General features: G+C 37.0%; 1 protein-coding gene across 2 annotated transcripts in view; it reads right to left on the reverse strand.

Annotated features, from left to right (window-relative positions):
• Positions 1-25,323, reverse strand: part of LOC101888774 (uncharacterized) — a 177,615-nt gene that overhangs the window by 42,250 nt on the left and 110,042 nt on the right. For both annotated transcript variants that reach the window (XM_011294932.3, XM_011294933.3), the window contains exons 3-4: positions 6,457-6,689; positions 4,165-4,308 (exon numbers count right to left, since the gene is read on the reverse strand). In XM_011294932.3, coding sequence (XP_011293234.2) covers positions 4,165-4,308; positions 6,457-6,689 — 377 coding nt within the window. The remainder of the gene's footprint in view (positions 1-4,164; positions 4,309-6,456; positions 6,690-25,323) is intronic.

Consider the following 25,323-nt stretch of genomic DNA (forward strand, 5'->3'; position numbering starts at 1 on the left):
TCTATCTCAATTCGTTCGCTATATCGACTTAGACTGTTACGCTGATCCAGAATATACATACTTCGTAGGGTATATCATGAAGTTCTCATATATGCACTATCAATCGAAACTGGAGCCGAATTTCGTTTCAATTGACCCATTTTTCATCTGTCCTTGGATTTCTGGAAATATTTTGCTATATCTCCAATGCCGGACTATAAACGCCAAGGATATCATCATCAATGTAAAGTATAAAAGTGCCCATTACTCGTATTTTTGATTTTGCCAGCAAAAATTACAATTTATTGTCCATTTTACCAAACGTCAAGTAGCTCTTACCATTCACATAATACCAAATGGTACCAAATTTAGTCCCTATAGTGCATATATAGTTTAATTAAAAAAAAAACATTTCCTTGTCTATCCCGCACCCTATGAGCGACTTACTCCAAATTTGTGGCTCTATTCAATTTTTTCTACCATTTAGAACTCTTAAACTTCGAATTTCCCAAACTCCAGCTCTTTCTTACCCCTACACACAAACATTGATCCAATGCAATTCACGATTCTAGCTGCATCCGTTTCCCCTGGACGCCTGGATGAATTTCTTCTCTCATTTAATATTTTCTTTTTTCATCATTAATTCCCTTGGTTGTAAAATCTCCCAAAATTACAAGATACATCCAATGGCATAACATGCGTAATTTTATACCAACCATTCTCTTATTCATAATTTACTGCCGCGCTATTTAAGAGGATGTCACATATGTTGTTGGCGTTGTCCCTCCATAATTGTAATAATAATGTTCACGAGAGCCTGACAGTCACATCACTAATGACATGTGTCACTTAGCCGAAGAACGGATTGACAAAATGTTCAGGTAAACAGATAGCATGTCCAGGCGTTATGGCCATTTATGCACACATGTCCAGCGTTTTATACATACACACATACATACATATATACACATGTGTAGATTTACACTTGTATTTGGCTTTTGCACATTTACAAAACATGTGAATGCACGCACACACACACACACCCACACATTTGCATTCTAGCGATGTATAAGTAGGTGAGTCAATATTTGTTACATTCACTACATAAAATCATATTTACGCTTAAAATCCTGTGTCTCGCATTAGTTGGGGGCCAGAGCAACGCACAAACGGATATATTGACATACAGACACTCTTCCGGATAGACAGCCACACAGGCAGGCAGGCAGCTTTGAAAGTATACGTGAACACATGTACCGTTAATGTTATGAACATCCTATTTAGTTGACATTTAATGCAGTAAGGACATGCCAGCATCCTCCAACCGGCATAGACCTGCATCACTGGGCCACACTGGGTGCGTGCCAGTTACGGTGGCATTTGTGGACATTGACGCATGATACGCGGGTATACATTCAAGCTACCATATAGAGTTGATTCTACGAGTGTGCGTGTGTCCGTGTCAAGTGTATTATAACAATTGTCCGTGTTGACAGTTTGTTATACGACTTAATACACGGCCAGGCTGGATATTTATGAGTTTGTATTATGGATATTTCGCTGTTAATTTCCGCCTCGCTCGAACGATTCACTTTTGCCGTTTCGTTTGAGCCATCGATATGCAGTCTCGTTTGGGCTGTTGTTTGGCAATCACTGTGGCAATCGGGGTTGGAGGGGGGTGCGGTGGTGTTAAATTTGCAATCGAAATGAGCGAAACGGCACACGGCAAATAGTCGTTATGATATCATGGAATCAATTCATTCATCGTTATGTAAACGAATAGGCTTCCTAAGAGCTGACATTCGACCAGCAGAACTGCCAGCACAACAGCAGCAGGAGCAGAAACAGAAACACCAGCAGTCAGCGAGCCAGCCTGCACGTCATTCAAAGGTATTTAATGAATTGACAGACAACGATTGAATAAACGAAAGCCCTTGAGGGCAAAAACTACAAAAAAAAAGACAAGCAGAAATCAGCAAAAACAACAAAAACGCCGTTTATTTTATCGAGTGAAAAAAGAGAAAACGGAAATTTGAGTCTTTTACATTGCATTCGGGGTGATAACGGAAAATTTGGAAAATAATTTATGTTCAGCATTGGGGACGTTTGACATTTGAAATGGTTTCGTTTAGAAACGAATGCATTCAGTGACATGTAAACCCCGCGGGTATACATTCAAGCTACCATATAGAGTTGATTCTACGAGTGTGCGTGTGTCCGTGTCAAGTGTATTATAACAATTGTCCGTGTTGACAGTTTGTTATACGACTTAATACACGGCCAGGCTGGATATTTATGAGTTTGTATTATGGATATTTCGCTGTTAATTTCCGCCTCGCTCGAACGATTCACTTTTGCCGTTTCGTTTGAGCCATCGATATGCAGTCTCGTTTGGGCTGTTGTTTGGCAATCACTGTGGCAATCGGGGTTGGAGGGGGGTGCGGTGGTGTTAAATTTGCAATCGAAATGAGCGAAACGGCACACGGCAAATAGTCGTTATGATATCATGGAATCAATTCATTCATCGTTATGTAAACGAATAGGCTTCCTAAGAGCTGACATTCGACCAGCAGAACTGCCAGCACAACAGCAGCAGGAGCAGAAACAGAAACACCAGCAGTCAGCGAGCCAGCCTGCACGTCATTCAAAGGTATTTAATGAATTGACAGACAACGATTGAATAAACGAAAGCCCTTGAGGGCAAAAACTACAAAAAAAAAGACAAGCAGAAATCAGCAAAAACAACAAAAACGCCGTTTATTTTATCGAGTGAAAAAAGAGAAAACGGAAATTTGAGTCTTTTACATTGCATTCGGGGTGATAACGGAAAATTTGGAAAATAATTTATGTTCAGCATTGGGGACGTTTGACATTTGAAATGGTTTCGTTTAGAAACGAATGCATTCAGTGACATGTAAACCCGATAAGATAGTTCAAACTAGTTGGAAAGGATGTGTAAAACAAAATTACGAGAGTAGAAACAATGTTCGAAATAGGGTTAAGTGGGGAGGAAACTTCATGGCAGGAGTGGTGGTGACAATTTCATGCAAATTGGATAAAGAAAAGCAAAAATTATAGAGAACGTTTCATTAGAAAATACTGCCGAGTCAAAAAACAAAATTACATGATTGACAGCTTCTGACAGGCGGATATATTGATGCTAAAGGATTGCAATCTAATTTGGAAAATTAGCCATATTTTCTAATAATTTCTGTTTAAAATAGTTTTTTTTTTTCAGGGAAAATTTCATATCTCCCTCGTTATCTTGTTTATCCAATAAACGCAGCAAGTATTTTTGCTCTTTTGCGCCTAAAAGTATACACCATGAACATTAGTTTAACTTTTATAAAGATCCGATTTTAATATATCAAAAGACTATCAAAGAAATCTATTACAATTCCGAAGAAATCCACTTCGGATTTCCGAAAGCTCTTTTACTTTGCAGGTGACCGTAGTCTGTAACTCGAATAAAACCATACAATTTATTTCTACAAATTGGATTTCATTAAATGCGGTATAAAAGGCAAAAACTCAAGATTATCAAACAAAATCACCTTTTTATTCAAGAAAATAAGCAACAACATAATTAGAAATTCATATCCGTTTATTTTGGGAAATTTGCTGGACCATTTTGGTATATTTCCGAATTTTATTTTAAATATTTATCAGATATGTAAAAATACAATTGTAATTTGGCACGGGAGTCGGCTGCTAACACATCGTTTACTCGTTCTCTCAAAGCCACGACTCAAATATTCTACCCCTGTTATCATTGGTTTTCAATGCTTCTAATTGGTTTAAGAGAGAATTATCGTCGCTCAGAGCTATGCACGTGTGCTCTGGTGTAAAGTCTTTCCTAGAACTAAAAATCATGAAAACAAGCGATAAACAAACCTTTACCATCCAATGGAGACTGAACGGATAGACTGGTATTATTTATTTACTCTCATCATTATATTCTCACAAATATCTCACTGCCAAAAAAAAAACTCCCCGATTTAATAGGATATCATTGCACCAACCCAATTTCAGTCCAGCGTCAAGGGCGTATAATTAACATCATTTATTATACGCCCATTTGCCTATTTGTATATTTCAACCATTTACGCTTTAAAAATATTAATTTCTTTAAATTCAAATATCAAAACCATAATTTAAAACTCCATCATCCGTGTATTCACTTACCTGATCCGTAAAGTTATCCGTATGAAACATAACCTTCACATAGCTCGTCTCACTGATAAATGTTTGCGGCTGCTCCGCTTCGCCACAGAACATACCCGGCTCTCGACGATTTGACACATCCGTTTTGGCATTGCCATCAACAATCTGAAAGTCGACACAGAAGAAATTGAAAATAAAAACAACAGAATAAACATCAATTGTTTATTAAAAATTGAAATTCATCACACGATTGAATTCGAACGAAACATCACACAAAAAAAAACAGTAGAATGAAAATGTATTTTTCTCTCTCGCCTCTGCTCTTCCCATGTTTTTCACTCTAACTTGTTATTGTGGATATCCTTCTTGGCTCTGTGAGAATGCTGTTCGTTCGCTTCGAGACAGGGATATATTATTTCTACAAAGTGGTTTTGGTGGGTAGAACTAAAGCAAATAAATATGAAGATGTCAACTAGAGGATGATTATTCCCATATGTCATCATTTATGCTGAAAGTGTAGCCAAAAAGCAACGTTCAACTCGAGACATGGTATGGGAGAGGGGTGGTGAGGAGTGAATGTATAAAGTTGTTTATATTGCTTCCACATAGTATAAAGTATAGCTGTGTAAAATGTACGAGGTGGGTTGGTTAATGCAAGTCGGCGAATTTTTTGGAAATGATTTAAAAAATTTTAAAGGAGAGTGGATCAAAATCACAGCAAGATAATGAGAGAATATGACAAAATATTTGTTGGAGATAAGTGAACATGTTTTTTATAATAAATTTGAATCATGCTGCCTTGTGTAAAAAAGGAGATTTTAGTTAAGCAGGAATCTATTTTAAAAAAGCCTATTTAAATAAGAAAGGACCATATGGTGAGCGGACCTTCGAGGTTGATGTACTATATGTTTGTGATATATTAAGCGATATAATCTAGACCATCGACTGATAAACAGATGTAGCTTTAATTATTGTAGATGTGTTTCATATTTTCTCTCTCTTACACTTTTGCAAAGGACGCGAATAATTATTCAGAAGAGAAAAGAAAAAATAACATAACCTGCCAAAAATACGCCACGTCCTCACTTTTTATGTTTCTTAACCTAGCACTCGGCAAATTCTTTAACGAAATCATAACATCCTATGCCGACCCTTTGGAGGGCTTGAGAATTATTTCAATCGGTACTGAAAACGCTTGAAACTTTATGTATTGATGTAAACGTATAATACTAAGGTCTAAGGTAGGCATATGTTGAAGCACTGAGAATATCTTTTGATAAAATGTTGGAATTATGGAATAGATAAAATATGGCTTTGAATGAAAATTCAAAAAAACCCATCACCATAGATATTTTAACGCCTCTGAGATCTTAAACATAGTATTGGGCACACTGCCGTATGCGTAACGTCAATACTTATACGCACCAAGGTCCCACTACACACACGAAATCCCAACAACTCCAACCAACTTTGTACATCATACCAATCCTCTTTCAACACAAAAAAACGTAAAGACCTACTTCTCTCACAACACACACATACACTCACACATCATCTTCAATTTCATAGAATTTGACACATTGCACAAATATAGAAATATTCTGCAAACAACAACATCGAGTACGTGTGTATATTTTTGCAATAATAATTTAGACTTTTCCTACTGATTAGTATGACGTCCATATGCCAGGTTTTCGGTAGTCATTCTTGGCCATAAAATATTTTGGCTATCTAGAAATGAAAAATCTTTATTTTGTCAAGATTTTCCAGAAAGGAAGATATAAGTGAAGTGTGTGACAAGGCATACAGTCGGGGATATATGGCTGAATGGTAATCATGACAATCACTTGCACATCGAAGGAGCAGATCCGAGAGAAAGAGAGAGGGAGAGCGGCATATGCTTATGCATGTCAGTAAGTCAGTTGAGGTTATATTAAGCAATAAATTTAATTTGATATCTTCGTTCTTTGTGTGTGTGTGTGTGTGCCGAGATATAAGTGAATACATAGTCTGGTATGTGCGTGTGTGTGTGTCCGTACATATGACTGTGTTAATGCTTGTCTACCATAAATCACAATTCCCCTGAGCCTGAAAATGCTAGTCTTTCATTCGACCGGATACAAATGTATGGACATTAACAAATTAGATTTGTTGTCTAAAGACATACGGCTGGTCGGAACACACATAGGCCCACACACGCGCAAACACACTCACACACACACTCACGCACAAATGTAAATATAAAAGACCTAAGTGAGTGGGTGTGTTTGTGTCTCAAATGATGTACATTTTGAGATAATTCATTTAGCTTACCTGCAGATAGCCACCTTCACAATGTGTTGCATTTAAGAGAGTTCCAACCTTAAATTTCTTGAAACGCAGCCGTAAAACGAAATCTCTGGGTGCACCTTTTAACGTTCGAAATCGATACCAGCAGGTCAGGGGCCGGCCCACATTTATGTGATTCACTTCGGGCGAACTTACATCTTCGAAGATATCGACGGTTTTGTTGCACTGATCCTTGGAGATGTCAACAGACCCACCACCTGGAAGACAAAACGAAGGAAGATGTTAAAAAATTCACAGATAATTGGTTTCAGCTGTAGTCAATAAATTTAGTAAGATAAAATTAGCACCTCAGATAAAAATAAATAATTTATAAAGATTATTCATAAGTACCGAGAATTATTGTCTCGCCCTTAACTTATTTTAACACTGCTTTTGGAAATCCGGAAATGTAAGGAGAAGTGCATTTATTGTCATATTGTCAGTGCCATACTTAAGTGTTCCATTCGTTATTTTTGACTTTTCGAGACATAGTTCAATTTTAAGGTTTGTCGGTATGCTCTACCTTAATTTTTAGCCAGCCCAAGGTCCACAAAAAATTATTTTTATCTGGAAATCCTGAAAACACAATCCATGATTTTTGGTTTTGGTTTGAAAGAATTTTTAAAATCTCTATCTCTCAACAATTTCCTTAAAAATATTAAGCTGTTTGATTACGCCGACCTTGACCATTTTTAAAAATATCTGTATTTTTGGCCATTTGGTCTGTGAAAAAATCCAATCCACGATTTTTGAATAGGATATCCTTGAAGCAATTTTTTTCAAAAAATAAACAATTTTTGCTCAAATAGTATTTGAAAAAGTACTTGTGATCCATAGTCAGGAGGTCCTTGAAAAAAATTGTTAAAAATGTGAAATTTTTTATGAGCTGCTTGAGGAAATTTTTCTTGAAAAAAATTTATTTAAAACCGGATTGTGACCATTTCAGCAGATACAAGTCTGATTAGTTCCGGGACCAGTTCATGTATCAATCAAAACAATTCCATTCGTCATAAAAGTTCCCTTAGCTCGAAGCAATTCGAGATATAAGTTTGAAATGCGTTTTTCTTGAATGGCGTGTAGCACACTCAAGCGTGACACCATTGATAAAGCGTATGTCTCAGTGAGGCGAACTTCCGATAAAGCGAATATCTCAGTGAGACGCTCTTTCTGATTCATTATATTTAGAATTTTGGATATTTCATTCTGGGACCAAAAACAGAAGCACGAACAAATAACCATATCGGTTATTTTGGTGATTATCGCCACGCAAAATGACTATTTTTTGGTGATATGTTTCACGAAAATCACATTGATATGTGTTGGCACTGGATGCCATATGTCATAGTGTTTTTTATTCAATTTCCTAACGATAAGTAAATAAAAAGGACAAATATTAAAAAAAGTAAACGTTTCTCATCCGCCACATGAGATGAGTAAAATAATCATATCCTCTCTCCCTCCCTCTTTCTTTTCAACCTACTTCAAATTTAATACTCAACACAAATCTCTTAAATTCATAGAAGAAAAAAAAAAAACAATATGACCTCCCCCACCCTCTCCTCCTCCGTTCAATTCTAATACTAAACAAACATGTGAACAATGGCAAAAGTCAACAGGCTGTCGAACAAACAAAAACATAAACCTAAACCTTAAGTATCCAAAGACCCTTTACAAATACCAGCTTCTCAAATAGTGTTATAAAATTTTAAATTATTATTTGACAAGACCTCCAGCCTTGCTACTATAAGCCCACTTCAGCCGATGAAGGCAGGACAGCAGACAGGAGGGCGGTTCGTCAGCCGGGCCATTGATGCTGACAACGAGGCGGACGACTTTGGGCTGATTGTAATTTCTGGAGCTCTATATGAATTGTTTGATTTTGACATTAAAGCGGCACAGCGGCAACGAAATTCATTTTCAGCCACCCAACTGAGAGCCTCAGCCTGGTTTCTTGTAGGCCATTTTCCTCCGTTGGTAGATTCTACGTTGTAACGTTTATGTCACTACTACGCCCTCAAAAACAGACATACTGTCAGAAAACGGAATAAACGCCCTTCGACAAAGCAACGACCTCGCTGGCCATTATGCAGAGGAGGAGGAACAGAGCAGAGAAGGGAGAAATAAGGAAGACGAAAATAAAACTGTTGGTTATGGCTGACACTGATGTTGCCTATGATGATGAGTACACCGAATGAATGACTATCGCCGGGAGGTGGAAATGTAGTGTTCGAGGAGGCGGAGAAAAGATGACGAAAATGTTGATTTGTTTGTGTCGCTCAGCAATTGTTGGACATAAAGCTGCTTTTCAGTTTGCCAAATACAGGGTGACACACAAACACATTTAACAACAATGAGAACCCTCCCGCCCGCATTTTCTTTCATGATGGACTTCATTGTCCTTAATTTATTTTTGTGGTATTTCCAGTGTTTGTTTTATAACAACAACAACAATAGCAACAACACATTCACACCAAGGGCCAGAGCCTTACACATCAAACCAGGCTGCTGATGCCACCATTCATAGAAATTATTCTTTCTTTCCATCTTTTTGCAAGGCTTTGTTCCGCCACCAGCCAGCCAACGGCATCACATCATCATTGTCGTCATCATCATTTCTGTCCTTTCTGTTTGGCCAAATCAGTTTTATATGGAACACAAAAGGGACATTGTGCTGAATTTGTAATTCACGTTGCCGCCTTTATTACCGAGTCCGCAGTAGCAGTCCAAGTTTTGCGAAAACACATTTTCAAAATGCAAAAGTTTTCCTTTTTTTCTTGTTTGGTGTACATCTTCCGGTTGCCTGCTGCCGCCGTGTTAGATATCCACGTTTTTGGGGCTGGCATTATATGGCCCAAATAGCATAACAACAACAACAGCAACAAAAGGAATCAAACTAGAAAACGAAAATCATCAGTGGTGGTAGAAAAAAAAAACAACAAGAACAACAAACAAAGCTTCAACACAAGTTGAAGATAATATGACATCGCGTGCTTTTTATTCACACTTTTATGGGTTCTGATACCCCCTTCCAACTAACTGCTTTGTTTGGCAGTAAGTTATAGGGTGTTATGGATTTGGCGTGAGAGAATTGTGGAAATTTTTAGTTTGCTGTTTCTCTTAAAGTGTCTACAGTTTCTAGAGATTGTCTAACTCTAACAATTATTGCTTTATGGAGCTTCACATGAACGGGGAGAACAGTATGTACCAGGATCATCTTAAAGACCTTATTGGCTCGGAAGTATTAGGGTTCCGTTGGTTTAAGGGAAATCGAGTGGATATTGCCGCTGTTACACACTATTCAACAGCCAGCCTGGGGTAGGTAATAATACCCTTAGCCATATGGCTAGAGAGTACAGCCTGGAGGCTACAGCCAACGTGCCTCATAGAAATAACGGTTTTTGACCCTCTTTTTACCAAATCCGTTTCAAGGCATTTGGAATCGAGCTAGAGATGTCTGTCCGTCTATCTGGCTGGTGCCCACGATAACTCTGGGAGTATCCGATTTGATCCAAATTTGGTATATCGTAATATTATGGTGAAACTTAGATCGAGTTCGGAGATGGTCAAAATCGGTCGAACCCTTCTGGTACCTCCGCCAAAAAAAAACGGAAAATTTTCCAAAGAAAAAAAAAAATTTCCTCTACAAGGAGAAACGATCACTTTGTAGATCCCAATATTTTTGCCAGTGCTAAGTGCCTCCCTCACAAAGGGTCAACATTTCGAATAATTATAGCTCTTATAAAATTTGAAATGAGAGTCAGATTGTCTTCATATTTCGCACATCCCGATATTTTTATTAAAAAAAGATTTGGTACCGAATAACAGGTCAAAATTTTGAAAAACCATGAAATTAGAAAAAGCGAAATGAGCATCCGATTCTTTTCGAATTTCACTCATCCCAATACTTATACTTAAGCAAGATCTGTAGTGGAATTCTCTAACTCATTTTTTGAGTTACAGACAAAAGTCGGTAAATTAGCGACGAAATCAAAGTAGTCGCTAAGACCTTCCGATAGATACTCAACCTTAAGTCAACCTTAAGTCATTCTTTATATGAAAATGTTAGGTTCAAATTTACCGATTTTTGTCGGTAACTCAAAAAATGTGTTAGAAAATCGCACTACTAGTGTGAAGATGGTAGATATCCGACCACTCCTTCTGGTACCTAAAAAATAAAATCAGTTAAAACTTCTGTTAAAATCTTAAAAATATCGACTATAGGGAGTTACCATTATATTGGGCTCAATATGAAGACGAAGACAATTCCGGTAAATAACGTAGCCTAAATCATCAGAACACCGAATATAGGGAGGGATAGACTGTAGTACCCCTTAAGAACTTTAAATACTAAACATGAAAAAATTCCGGTACCGAAAACCGAATAAAGGGAGGTACAGTAATGTGGGAGCTATACCAAAAAGTTTCAATACCAAAAGTCCTGCAGAAAAAACACGCATCTGAGTAAAATTTTATCAACTTACTTAATTTCGTTCGGAAGCTAAAGTGATTTCCACAGACGGACAGACAAACAGACGGACGGGCATTGCTCAATCTCTCTCTCTCTCTCTCTCTCTCTGTACGTAGTTCCTGCCAAGATAAACCTGGGGACCAGTGGGTGTAAAGGCAATTGGCTCGAAAGATGCTACCGCTGATTTTCTCTCCAGTTCTTCTCCTCCATTTTCATTTAATTAAAGATTCCATTTAATATTTCATTTCAAAATATTCCATTTCCATCACTCAATATTTCCGCCCACGCTTCTCGCTGCGTTTTAATGATCTTTGGAGCATCACAACAAACTTTACTTTAGTTACCACTACAAAGCAATGCATTTGGAATAATTTTCAAGTATTGTTTTAGTATTCGATCAAACTCTTGCGATTTCTTTTTTTATTTTTTCATTTTATTTTCTATTATATTTTTCCTCTTTTTTTAAATAAAGCTCTTCCACTTAGACAAAGTAAAGACAACACACAGAAAAAAATGTAAAAATATTCAACAACTTTTTCAAGTTTTTAGCTGAATTTTCGCTTTTAGTTTCCTTAGCATTTCAAGTATCCTTCAGCAGTTTGGTTGGAGGACTTTTGAGTTTCTTTTTGTTTTTCAGTTTTCTTGTTTTAGAAGTTTTTAATCAAGACGGCAAAGAAGACGAATATTCTTTTTTCTTCATGGTGACCATCATAAAAATACTATTACTGCTTGGCAATCTTGCGCGCTGCCAGGTCGTGTTTCCGTTTTTCGTTGGAGCTAACAAAATATAAGCAGATCTATTAGATGTGTAACTGGGGACCCCAAGACAAGGACAGCACAGGACGTGACAGTCATGTTTTATTGTCTAAAATATTTGCTTGGACTTGGCTACTCGCGTTTTTTGGCCAACTTTGCCTTCCAATTTGCATTCAACGCTCCGCATTGTTAGACTTTATTAGAGTTGATTTGCTGTGGCAGCAGCAATGGTTTTTCGTTGTTCTTTGAGTTTTCTTCTGTGTCCTCTTCAATTCGTTAAGACAAAAAGAAAGAAACCAAAGAAAAAACACGGAAGACAACTCATGATTTGTGATTATATATTCGCTTATTATTCACTTTGCATACGAATTGTTTTCTATGAAACGGAATAAAATAATAAAACTCGTGCCGAAAACACTCGCAGCTCAGGCAGAAGCCAAAAAAAAAAAGAAAACAGGTTCAATAAAAACACAAATAACTGCTAAACTTTGCAAAGAAAAAACAGAAATGAAAAAAAAACATGACTTAAAGTTTGGGGGGTTGCAGAAGGTTGCCAGGGTGCCAGCTAATATGCCAGGAGAATCTCACTGAAGCAGATGTCCTGGAAATCACAACAATAATAATCACAGTCACCAGTCCGTTAGAGCCAGCAGAATTACAATTACAATAAAAATCAAAATAATTGCGCCTTGTAGTTGTTGTTTCTTATGAAAATTTGACAACAATGCGACAGGAATATTTAAATGAGCCAACAAAGCCTTGACAATGACAAGACAACAAAACAAATCTTCATGGCAACTTTTTGTCAGCGATTGTTTATGCCATCTTCGGCATCATCAGAAAAGGTATTATTTGCCATAACAGCAAAGCTTTCGGTGTGTTAATGGAAGTCTGGAAAAACAATTTTATTAAAAAATCAAAATATGATTTATAACAAGGGGCTCAAAGGAAAATAAGCCTAGAAAAACAAAGGAACTGGTCATGGACAGTTTATTCGACCTTTAAATATTTTGGGAGAAACTAATTTTTCGAAATCGGGATCAAGGGATGTAGGTGTAATGGACCCAATGTTCATCCCAGATTGATTCAACTCACATGAATAACAAAATCCAATTAAACATTTTAGCTTCTTCATTCTAAGGAGGGCATACATATTTGTAACTCCTCAAAATAAGCATTTCAAACCCGAAAAATATATATTACTAGCTGAACCCGGTACGCTTCGCTACTCCTTTTGATTTTATAAGCATTCAAAATTTTATTTACGAATATATGTTGGATATAGAAAAACAAATTTAAAAATTAAAAAAAAAAATATTGCACTAATTTAATGCGTTAATAAACAAAATCATTACAAAAGCAGTAACATGACATGTATACACGAAGGGTTTGTCCTTTGGATTTATTTATTTCATAGCAAATACCAAGCATGCAGGAAACTGCATTTTTTAAGTAGAGTGGCATTTCTATTGCAATTAGTGAATTCGAGATAGCAACATAATTCCGCCACACATTCTGAATTTCATTGGAATCGGTCATATATATCGTGTTTGGTGCATAATATGTATGAAATCGGCCGAAATATATATGTTAGCTATATCCAAACCTCAACTGATTTCAATATAATTTGGCAATTTTTGCTGGTGCCAGATTTTGTCTCTCTCGCTTTGGGTGCATCAAATATGTGAAATCATCTGAGTATATATATGGGAGCTATAATCACATCTGAGCGTATTTGAATATAATTTGTCAAACTTATTTTTGTACCAAATTTAGCCACTCATGCCGAATTTCGTTGGAATCGGAAATACGTATCGTGTTTTGTGCATCAAATATGTGAAATCGGCGGAAAATATATATGGGAGCTATGTCCAAATCTGAACCGATTTTAATATAATTTGACTAATTTAGTTTTCTAATCAAAATCCCGTTACATATTCTTTCTTTGGAATCGAACATACATATTGTGTATGGTGCATAAAATACATGAAATCGGTCGAAAATATATATGAGAGCTATATCCAAATCTGAACCGATTATAATATAATTTGACAAATGTATATTTGCTTTAATTTCCGCTACACATTCCAAATTTCATTGAAATTAGAGATACATAGCGTGTTTGGTTCATAAAATACATGAAATCGGTCGATAATATATATGGGAGCTATATCCAAATCTGAACCGATTTCAATTTAATTTGACAAATTCATTTTGGCTCCCAATTCCGTTACTTATTTTAAATTTCATTACAATTGGAAATACATGTCGTGTTTGGTCCACCAAATACATGAAATCGGCCGAAAATGTATATGGGAGCTATATCCAAATATGAACCGATTTCAATACAATTTGTGAAATCAATTTTTTAGATAAAATCTATCACACGTTTCAAATTTCATTGAAATTGGGGATACATAGCGTGTTTGGTGCATCAAATGCTTGAAATCGGCCGAAAATATATATGGGAGCTATATCCAAATCTGAACCGATTTCAATATAATTTGACAAATTTATTTTCGGATTAAATCCCGTCACACATTCCAAATTTCATTGGAATCGAACATTCATATTGTGTTTGAGACATCAAATGAACGAAATCGGTCGAAAATATATATGGGAGCTATATCCAAATCTGAATAATTTGGCCGACTTATTTTTGTTCCAAATTCCGTTACGTATTCCAAATTAGGAGACTGTATCTTCAACCAATCAATAGATATGTGCATATAAAATCTAAATTTTTGTGAGGTACCTCTGATTCTGATGCTATATCTCCAGTTCCAAGTGGAAATTCAAAAATGTATATAGCCTATGTTACTTTCAGGCGATGTTGCAGTATATATGGAAATTTTCAGGAAAATCTATTCAGCGGTTTTCGAGTCCATAAATTACAAACAAACAAACAAACAAACATACAAACATTTTCCTCTTTTATAGATATAGATGTTCAGGATAAAATGTTATGTCGATTTGCTATGTCGGTCCATCTGCCTGCCAGTCTGTGGAAGCCAATCGAGCTTCTAGACAAAATGAAGTTGATATATACAGGGTGAGATAAAAAAACTCCAACAAAGTCAAACGCCATAACGCTAGAAAAAACATCAAATTTTAGAATAAGTTTAGGTTTGTTCGAATTGGTCACCTTAGGCGCGAATTATGGCCTTTAAACGCCAATGAAACTGTCACACGTTGCCTGAATGTTGCTCTGCGGTAATTTGGCCCATTCCCGGCGTAGCGCTTGCTTCAGGTGATCGAAACTTTGGTATTTTTTAAAGTCAACCATGCTTTCCAAAATACTCCAGGCACAATAGTCCAACGGATTGGTATCCGGAGACTTTGCTGGCCATTGTGCGCTGGAAATGAAGCCTGGAACCTCATTTTGTAACCATTCTTGGATGGCGCGTGCTGAGTGCGATGGTGCTGAGTCCTGTTGGAATGTTCAAGGTCTGCGTTCAAAATGTTTGCGTGTCGAAGGCTTTAATAAACCCTCCAGAATATTTTTGCGATAATATTCGGCATTTATTCTGATGCCAGGGTCGATTAATACGAGCAGAGAGCGACCATCGGCTGTTATGGCGGCCCACACCATCACCATGGTCGGCGCTTGAGTTCTGGTGGTCAACCGAAGGTGTACATTTTCAGCTGACCTCTTTGGCAAGTAAATACGATCGGAACATTTTGTTTGTTTACAAAATGCTGGACAACGAATGTTTTCTCATCGGAAAAAATCAAATTCGGCAGTTCACAACTTTTGGCTAAGCGAAGCAACTCTTTAGCTCTTTTGAGTCTATTTTCGATGGTACGAGACACAAGATTCATTCACATTTCAATGCTGCAGTACTCTAACGATAGTCACTTGTGGCTTTCCTGCCAAACATAAAGAAATCACACTATCACGATTGAATTCCATCTCGAATAACTTTTTTCTGGAAAATTCTGGAATAATTTTAACAGCTGTCGGACGAGAGGCTTAGAAATGACAGCAGTCTGAAGTTGGTTGCAGATTTTTCATCTCACCCTGTATGTTTGAATACTTCGCGTATGGGACGATTTAGACTTTTGATGTCTTCCGGGACCCAGAGTGGAATTTTATGACGAAAAATTTTGTAGAAAATTTTGTCCAGCTACGATCCCATTTTAGGGGAGTTTTTAGCCAAAATTTGAAAAAAATTACCGAAAAGTGACTTATTTGAGGGATCAAATTTTCGACCAAAATATTAATGGTGTTGTTATCTGCAATACTGCCAAAGGCATTACGACTTAAGATTTAGAGGAAAGATTCCAAGAAATCTCAAATCGACAATTCAAAAAAAACAAGTGGAAGAGGTTGTGCTTGCCCCCTCTATTTAGGTTACCCCGCGATATAAACTTTCAAAAGGCTCACATACGCAAGTGAGAGTGAACATTTTTAGTTCTACTTTTATAATCTGCTGGATTTTTTCTGTAGTGTAATTATTTTTTTGCGCAGTGTAATTATACCCCGCTTATGGGGCTTGCAAACAATTTTTTTTTGTAGTAAATCAGTTTAGATGGGATCATGAATATAGTCTCACTCAACTGTCTCTCAGATCTAACCGGGTTATATATTTTATCATTAATTCTGATTATTTCTTTGTTTCTTATTTCTAAATAAAGAAACATTTATAATATTTTGTAATAATTTAAATACATTTGTTTTCATTCTATTACTACAAATTATCCCTACCTCCCTCCCCCACCTCTCAGTCAACTTGTTCTCAAATAACTAAATTATAACGACCATTCTGTGGTTTGAGTCATTTCTGTGACATTTCCGTTACTAACTTTGCCTCATTTACGATTCGATTTCATGGCGTTGTGAGTTTAATTAAAGAGAACGTGTTTGGCATTTGATAGGCCCACCAAATCGGCAGCGAGGCAAACGACACTCCTCCGGTAAAACAAAACTCCTCAGTTGTTGGTTAAATCTTGAAATTGTCGTCGGTGGCGGCAGTGGGTGGTCAAAGTTGTCACAACTGCTGGTTGTGTTGTCGTTGTTGTTGTTGTTAACAATGTCATTAATTAAAGGCCATTCGTTGTAATCAACATCGACAACTGTACAAATGTTTTGCAACGACAAAACAAAGCCCAAAACTTAAATTCTTATCACATTCCAAGCCGAGGAAAGTTTTTGCGCTTTGTTGGTGCCTTTTGGAAAAACATTTGTCTTGATTTGAGAAATCCCAATTGAAATAATGAATGGTAAACGAACAACAACAACAACAATAACAAAATAGCGTCTAGGATCATAAAATATATTTTTGTGAAAGCGAAATGAACAACAACCCCACCACCACCACCACCACCACCTCCACCACAACAACAACAGTCAAGAACATAAGTATTATTTTCAACACGACTGATTATGAAAAATGTGACATCAAAAGATTAATAACAGCAACAAACAACCATACAATTGTTTTATAAAGACACACAAACATCCAAACACACACACACACACACACAAATACACAAACAAAAGAAATAAATAATGTAAACGGAGGCAGGATAAGAGGCAGTGAGAATAAACTTGAAAAAGACAAACGACGGATTAAATGTTTCAAATGCCTTCACACAGTCTGTAACGAGAAGAGAGAAAGGGAGAGAGTGAGAGAGAGAGGGGATCAAGAGAACGATGGCAGCAGCGGAAGTTACGTGTTGTGCTGCTCAAACGGCAAGTGTGAGTGAAAATTACGCACACAATCAAAGGTGCCCTGTTTCCGGTTCGATGTGAAATTTTGACATTCGTTTTAAACGAAAAACGACAAATTCCAACAATATCCTGCCAAACGAATCGGCAGGAAGGAAATCGATTGTTTTCCGAAACACGGAAATTGCCATGGAATCATTAGAGGTATTCTAAATTGATTAATTCCGTTCATATGTGGGAGTGTGTGTGTGCAAGAGAGAAAGCTTTCGTGGTTAAACGTTTAGCATGTTATTCTTGGAAATACACAGAAGATCACGGGTTCAAACCTTGCTACAACATAATCAGGTTGGAAGTAAAACACTCGGTTGTTTTGTCTTCGAAAAAGGTTAGTTATACTTTTGGTGCTTAGAATTGAATCGCACTGCTCTCTTTGATATGAGAGAAGTTCCCTTGTTTTTCTAAGGATATTCGAAGAAGTTACCCAACGGGACCATGTTCATAAATTAAGTAATTGAAAATTTAAATTCAATTTTGCTGGTTTTTTTTAGAATAAAATAAAACTTCTAAAAATAAAAAAAATTAATTTTGTTATGCAATTAACTCTCCATTGCTAAATGATTATTTAACAATTTTTCGGAGAAAAATTGTGATAAAACAATTATAGGTTCAATAAGGTCAGACTTAAGGCCTGTTTTTGGGTATCAATACAAACGGGTTTCTCATGGACTTTTGAAAGGTAATTTTTGATTTAACTCAAAAAAATGTTTAATCTCTATTTGGTATGACGTGTTTTTTCATAAAGAAGACTCTACCACTTCAATTTCCTCTCCCGTTCTTCTGTTGGAAGAAAGTTCTACAATTGCCTAACCGTCCTCGTATTCACAAAATATTGCCTTCCCAAATTAGACAAACAAAAAGCAAATAAAACTGAAAAATAAATAAAAACTAAACACAATGATAAGCCATCCCACCGCCAATGTCGATTTTATAACCGACGAAAATCAAAAAAAAAAAAAAAAAGGGGAGAGGCCAACAACACACGCCAATGAATGCGAAACAAATGGTAATGGCGAAACGAAAGAATAAATTGTTAAATATCTATGAAAATGTAATGCAAATAGAGTAGGGCCTGAGCGAATAAATGAATGAACGACTGAATAACAACGTGTTCATAAAATTCTTCGGAGTACCAGGAAGCAGGAGGAGGGGGAGGAGGAGGTACACAAATTCGTTAGGCAAACATACCAACGAAGAAAAGAAAAATCAAAAATTCCAAACGTGAATATATAAAATAATCCAAAGTTCCCATGGTTCTCATGTGGTGGGTGAGGGGGAAGGGTGCTTCGGCCGAAGGAGAAGAAGACGAATGTTTCACAAAGACGTGTACCCATACCAAATGTCAGAAAGGCTCCCACAAAGGACAGGCAAGGTGACATCTATGCTCACAAAACTAACCAGACCAAAATGACAGTCAGGCAATCAGCTATTCATTCATTCAGTCAGCCAGTCACACAGACAGATATCCTGTGAATGTGTGCGTGTTTGAAAAACAAACATCCTTTTGATTCTTGCAGTAGTTCTTCCATTGCTGTCTGCCAGCAGCAGAGGGCGTCGCTTTACAAACACACGTCACAGCCCAGCCAGCCCAGCCCGCCCAGCTTACCACAATGGGATTGTCTCAAGTAATAACAACAACAAACAACAAGGGCTGGCAAAAATATCAGAGCTAAGTAATAAATCTGTTTAATTTATCAACGTTTCATTGTATTTTTATATTTAAGTTATCCTCCGGCATAATGTCACTGTTATTATTCCCATAGACGACACTATTGCGATCTGCTTCGAAATACACACACACAAACTAACACAAATGCATAGATTTATATAGAATGTGGTGTTTTTTTCTTGGAATTGAACGAGGGTGAATCGGGAATAATGTGGGATTCGTAAACATCGTTAGAGGGGGAAGAAGGGTCCTATAAAACAACTAATACCAAAAAATCGATTTAAATGAGTGATAAATAAATTGAGAGAGATAGAGAGAACGATTAATATGAGGCCTTGGGAAAAAGTGAGCTACATTGATGGCCTATAGAAGGACTACTATCTCTAGGAGGAATGTTTAAGGGCTTGTTAAGAGACATATATTTATAGAAGAACTGAGAAGCTCTTCCATGAATAGAAAAGATGTTTAAAATCTTTAAATTATAGAAAGACCTATGGAAGCTCTGATATCTATGGAAGGTCTCGCATCTGTGAAAAACTTGGGGTCTTCTATCTTCAAAATGATCTATGGAAGGCCTTCTATCCACATAGGACCACCTTATGTTTCACCAACTCATTATCCATAAATTGAGAAAATTCTAAAAAAGGAAGAAAGAGATCCCTATCTCTCTCTCTTCTAAACCACCCAAATCTTATTTATGTATGAACCTAAAACTCTCAGAGGGAGAAGTGTTTTTAAATTTTTCTCTGTCCGGAAAATTAGCATACCACCCTCCTTCGTCTCTAACATAGTGCCACAATTTGTCTGTTTTGTACAATGCTTTTAGACATGGTCGTAGACACTGTTGTAGTTTTACTCCAGACATTTATTTAGTGTTAACTGGGAAATGGAATGAATGCTGACAAAAAGACCAAATCCTTGAACACATTCCCCACTGGTAGACACAACAACTACTGTGACAACAACAGCAAAAACATTAGCATGGAACATAAAAATTCTATGAAGCTTAAAGGCAATACAATAATATTAAATACTAAATATGTTTTTTTTCGATTTGGTATTCTTTTGTTGTTTGTTTTGTTTTGTTTATTAAATGCCATTTCGCTTTCCTGCTTTGGCATTGCTGCCAAATGGAGGCCTCCATGCTATCTGTTGCCATTAATTCTAATCTTTTGAATGTCCATTGTAGTGTGGTCTTTATGAGTCTGTTTAAATGCGACTTTTTATGGTTCAACACATGATTTTATTGCCATTAAAAAGGGAATCCCCAAAAGTATGCAGTGGCTGGGGAGTCAGTCAGCCATGTAATAGGCCGTTGATAACAAAATGTTTTTGTTTGAATTTTTTAATTGTTATCAGACGACTATTAAAAAGCCAAGCTTTTTTGGTGGGTGTAATAAAAAGAGGATCGAATAGAGTGAGGAGGACTTATAAGGTTAATGTAACCTCAAAGTCGAAGCACATAATTAGTCGTTTCTCTTGGAAGTGAAACTTGCTCGCGAGCGGGTATGCTCAAAGTGTGGAAGTTTTATGTTTTATGCTCTGTTGTTTTATGTGGGTGCGCTCCCGAGTCACTCCTGTTGTACAAACTAGAGTCGGGCTGAAATCGCTCCAAATAGATTACGAGTTTGCTTTAAAAGTAAAATCGAGTGGAAAAAATTATTTCGTTTAGACTTCCATGTACTTTTGTTGTTGTTTTTTTCTGTTTCCTGACATCACATCCTTGACTGCCTACATTAAATTATGTCTCTTTTTGCTAACTGGTTCCTGTCTGTACCATAACAAACACACGCACATAGTTCTTCAACTTCTTATCTAAACCCCCCCAATGTCACATGCTTTGGTTAACTTTTCTACAACAAAATATCTCTGCAAAATATCAGCCTAAACTTTGGCCCCCCCACAGCTCTACAGCATGTTTTATTGGCAAAGTTTGTAGTGCCCTTTCTCCAAACTTGTGTCCCCTGGACTGCTGCATGGCCTCAGTGACGTATGAGTGTTATTATTTAATTAAATACAACTCATACGCTCGCTCTCTGCTTTAAACCATAAATAAATGGAGACCTATACCAGCAAACTTTTTCACCTCAACAACTAGACCAAACAAAACAGAAACCAACAACAACAAAAAAAAAACACAAAAACCCCAAAAACCAAATAATAAATCCTCTGTAGCCCAGGCTATGGCGAGAAAAAATGTTGACAATTACAAACAATGGCCAGAAAACAAAGTTGTTTTAAAACTCCGACCCAAACAACCAAACCAACAATGTCTCCCAACACCAAAACAAAACAAAAAAAACACGAAACATTTTATTTAAATAAACAACAACAATAAAAACTCAAAAGCTCCGTTGTTGGTGTCCCCCTTGCCCAAAAAAAAAAAAAAAATTAAACGCAGCTCTTCAGCTCAGACATGGGGATTTAAAATGACGAAGAGAATGGCCATTGTCGCTTTAATAACACCAGAGATCTGTACTTAATGGTAACCACTTCATTCGCATACGGCCAGACCGACTTCGATTCGTCCGACGACCATGCTGATGATAAAACGTTGGCCAAAAACAACAGCCAAACCAAAGTTACTGTTTTGCATCTCCGCTCATTGCCGTACAGAAGGACAAACCGTTTATTTAGCCGCATTACAGGGATCTCACACAACGAACGATTCTCCTGCCAATCCCACACCCGCATTTCAATGGCCAGCTGGGTATGTGACCGGGGTGTTGTGTGGCCATCCGTCTGTCCGTCTGTCTGTCTGCCTCAAAGTGTGAGCGTGAGTGTGAGAGCGAGTGTCACTGATGCTGACCAAACTCCCCAAACGGCCAAGTGACAGAAAGGATTCAAGTGGAATAGCTTCAGTGGCCGGAGTAGCAGTAGCAGCAGCAGTAGCCGTAGTGGCGGTTTGATGTCATTTCATTGTCGTTTGGTGATATTGAGCGAAACAAAACAAAATCCCTGGTCACTCACTGTTGAGCTGAGTTGCGTTTGCTGCAAAGTCAAATTGTAATAGGGAGTTGCAGGGTGTGTCCGTGTGTGTGTCTCATTTGATGTGAAGGGATATAGAAAGACTTTAGAGAGGATATTTTTCTCATCACACTCTTCGTGTGTGTGTGTGTGTGCGGCGGGTGTGTTGTATGCATTGTGCATTGCGGCTACCTACGAAAATCGGCAAAAAAAAATACTTCCCATGGGGTATCAGTTCTGTGATGGAGGTTAAATCGAGGCACTGATAAACGTACACACATAAAAAATGAAATAACATGACTGGAAATAAATAGGCGAGGCCGTAACGAACCAATATTCAACTAAAATATTAAATATTAGAAAAGAAAACTTTATTATATTTCCTTTTTTATGGACAAATTTTGGAGCATCTTTCACGTTGGATTAGAGTAAAAGAGGTTCTCATTCAACTCAAATGAAGAATGGTCATGGAAAGTAACAATAGCTTCTCACCAAAAAAAAAATGTGGTATATTCGAAACCGAATCTACATGACCCATTGCGCCGAGTGTAGCATCCTCCGCATGGCCATACGAAGCAAAGCTTAGATTTGTGACATTGGGTATTATTGTGGGTTTTACAAAAACGGACTAACGGAGAGATTTTTATTTCATTGTCCTTTTCCTAGGAAATTTAACAAAAGTCCACTATAAAATTCCTAAGAGTTTTTCACAGCCATTAAACGATTTTTATAGTTTTATATCCATTGGCAGAGTGCAAAAGAGTTAAGTTTCGTTCATTGGCTTATGTGGGTATTAGAGTGGCCGAGAGGCAGAGAGGGAGAGAGGGAGAGAGGGAGGAATGCTGGGTTTTCTCTAAGCTAAATAATCCCTTTGTTCTGTTCCATTGCGAAAACCACAGTGAAAATAAATTTAAATGACCCCTTGTGGTGTGACATTGAGTGCAGTTTTGATGAAAGTCTCAGTTGGATTGGAAGTTGAGAGATTTTTTTTTTGTTATTCACACCAGTTCGAAAATAAAAATTTGTTAATCGTATGGATGGATAATGGAATGAAAATGCACTTAAGAATGGAATTTTAAGATTTTATTGAAAATAATTTAAATGTTCAACCTAATTTTTTATCGACGTTTTCAGGCAAGAATATATGGAGAGGGGAGAATAGAGATGTTACAACTCTAACACCTTTTGGCAGATTTTCCACTTTTTCCATGAACTCAAAAACAAAAAATCGGAACTGTGCAACACCAAAAACTCGCTAGACTATAAAAGTAGGTCTAAAACAGAAGATACGTGTAAGGGGGCAAATTTCCCTCTCTTCAAAGTTGTCGGACTTTTTTGGATTAAGATTCCTTGAATAGGTAATATTAGGTAAATAGTGTCTTCAGGAAATGTACTAATAGCAATACGTGGACTACAGTATATACCAGAAAATTGTCTATGCACGCCCAGGTCTTCGTATAGGCCCCATATTCAGTAGCTCCCTTTATTCGGTATTTTGAGATTTTAGGGACATTATTCACCAGAGTGTTTTCACATTGGGTATTTAGAATTCGTAATGGGTACTACAGCCTATGAAAAAAAATGCGTATGCAGGCCCAGGTCTTCGTGTAGGTCCCATACATCAGTACCGCCCTATATTTGGTATTTTGGCGATTTTAGGTTCAATATTCACCCAAATTGCTCGAAATTTCGTATTTGAAGTTCCTAATAGGTACTGCAGCCTACGACAAAAAAAAGGTTTATGCAGGCCCAGGTCTTCGTATAGCCCCGTTATAATGGTACCTCCCTATATTCGATATTTTAATGATTTTAGTTACATTACTCGCCGGATTTTTTGTTTTCAAGTTTCGTATTTAAATATTGTAATGGATTATGAAAAAAAATTACCCATGCAGGTTCACGTCTTCGTACAGATCCCAATATAACGGCTATATTCGGTATTTTTTTTTAAGATTTTAAGAGAATTTTAAACGGATTTTTTTTTGTTTTTTTTTTTAAGGTTTTCAAATTTATTCTAAACGGTAGAGGGTATTCCAAATTCGGACCAGCCAAAATTACTGCTTCATTTGTTCATTTTTTTTTTTTTTTTTTGATATTTCACGTCTGTAATGTGATTTATACAAATTTTAAATTTAAAGTTCCACTCTTATATTTGATTTAAATGGGCTTAGAAAGAATCTTCTCCACCATTTGACAGTTTATTTTATTAATCGCATTGCCTCCATCTACGTCATTTAAATGTTTTTTCAAATAAATCCCTTAATACATATCTCACACAAGTCAAACGAACGGAATCAAGATGGACACATTGGCCACATCATTTTCCATTGGACCACCAAAACATTGTCTCGCTTTCACTCCCTCCAACCCTGGTACTGAATTTGATTTAGATCTATTCATTGTGTCAATCAAGCTGTCAAATTATATCCCCCTTTAAACAAAGACGACACACAAAAAGAAAAAAAGGACTATGGACCAAGGACAAGTCTGCGAAAGAGCCACGCCATTTAATCTATTCTTGACTGGGTGGATGACTGTCGGGCTAACTGACACTTGGTAAGGAGAAAAACCTCTCCCATCTCGCAATGCAAGCACACATGCTAACCATTGACTTGAGCACACCAAAAAGTTATGGTTTCATCCGTCCATCCAGCCAGCCAGTCAGTCAGTCAGCCATTGATTCCTTTCCATTGGACTCCGCTTTTTCGGTTGACAGTATGGTTGTCTTGCAAACAGATTAAAGTCCGTATGACAGCAGTCTAGTGGTGTGATATTTGATAGGAAGTAAAGCAAGGATGAAAACTTCAATATAATTGCTCTCAATTCATCCCCTTTCCGCCACTGCACACCCACACAAACACACACAAAGCAATCTGTCTGTCCTTGGTATTATCGAAAGTCATTTCCTTGTTGTCATTACATTTTAGCCAAGACTATTTATCATTTTGTCAACCATAGATACATAGAGTACTTCCAATCCAATCCCGCTGCTGTTGTTGCTGTTGTTTTTCTCCATCTTCGATGGAAGCACTCAAAAACACATAACATATTGTATATTTATTGATGTTATAGACTTCATGTCTGACATCAAGTACGAATGAAGTATGGAGGATAAATGATGGAAGTATTATAAAAAAGACGACGACGACGACGAGAAAAACACAATGTTTTTCAATATCATAAAACATGTTTTCCTCAATCACAATCTCCTACTGCCGCCATCCCCCTCCTCTGCCCTCAGCCTATTCTTAGGTTGTGGCATAA

The sequence above is a fragment of the Musca domestica genome, unplaced genomic scaffold, assembly GCF_030504385.1.
Source record: "Musca domestica strain aabys unplaced genomic scaffold, Musca_domestica.polishedcontigs.V.1.1 141, whole genome shotgun sequence".
Classification (NCBI taxonomy): Eukaryota; Metazoa; Arthropoda; class Insecta; order Diptera; family Muscidae; genus Musca; species Musca domestica.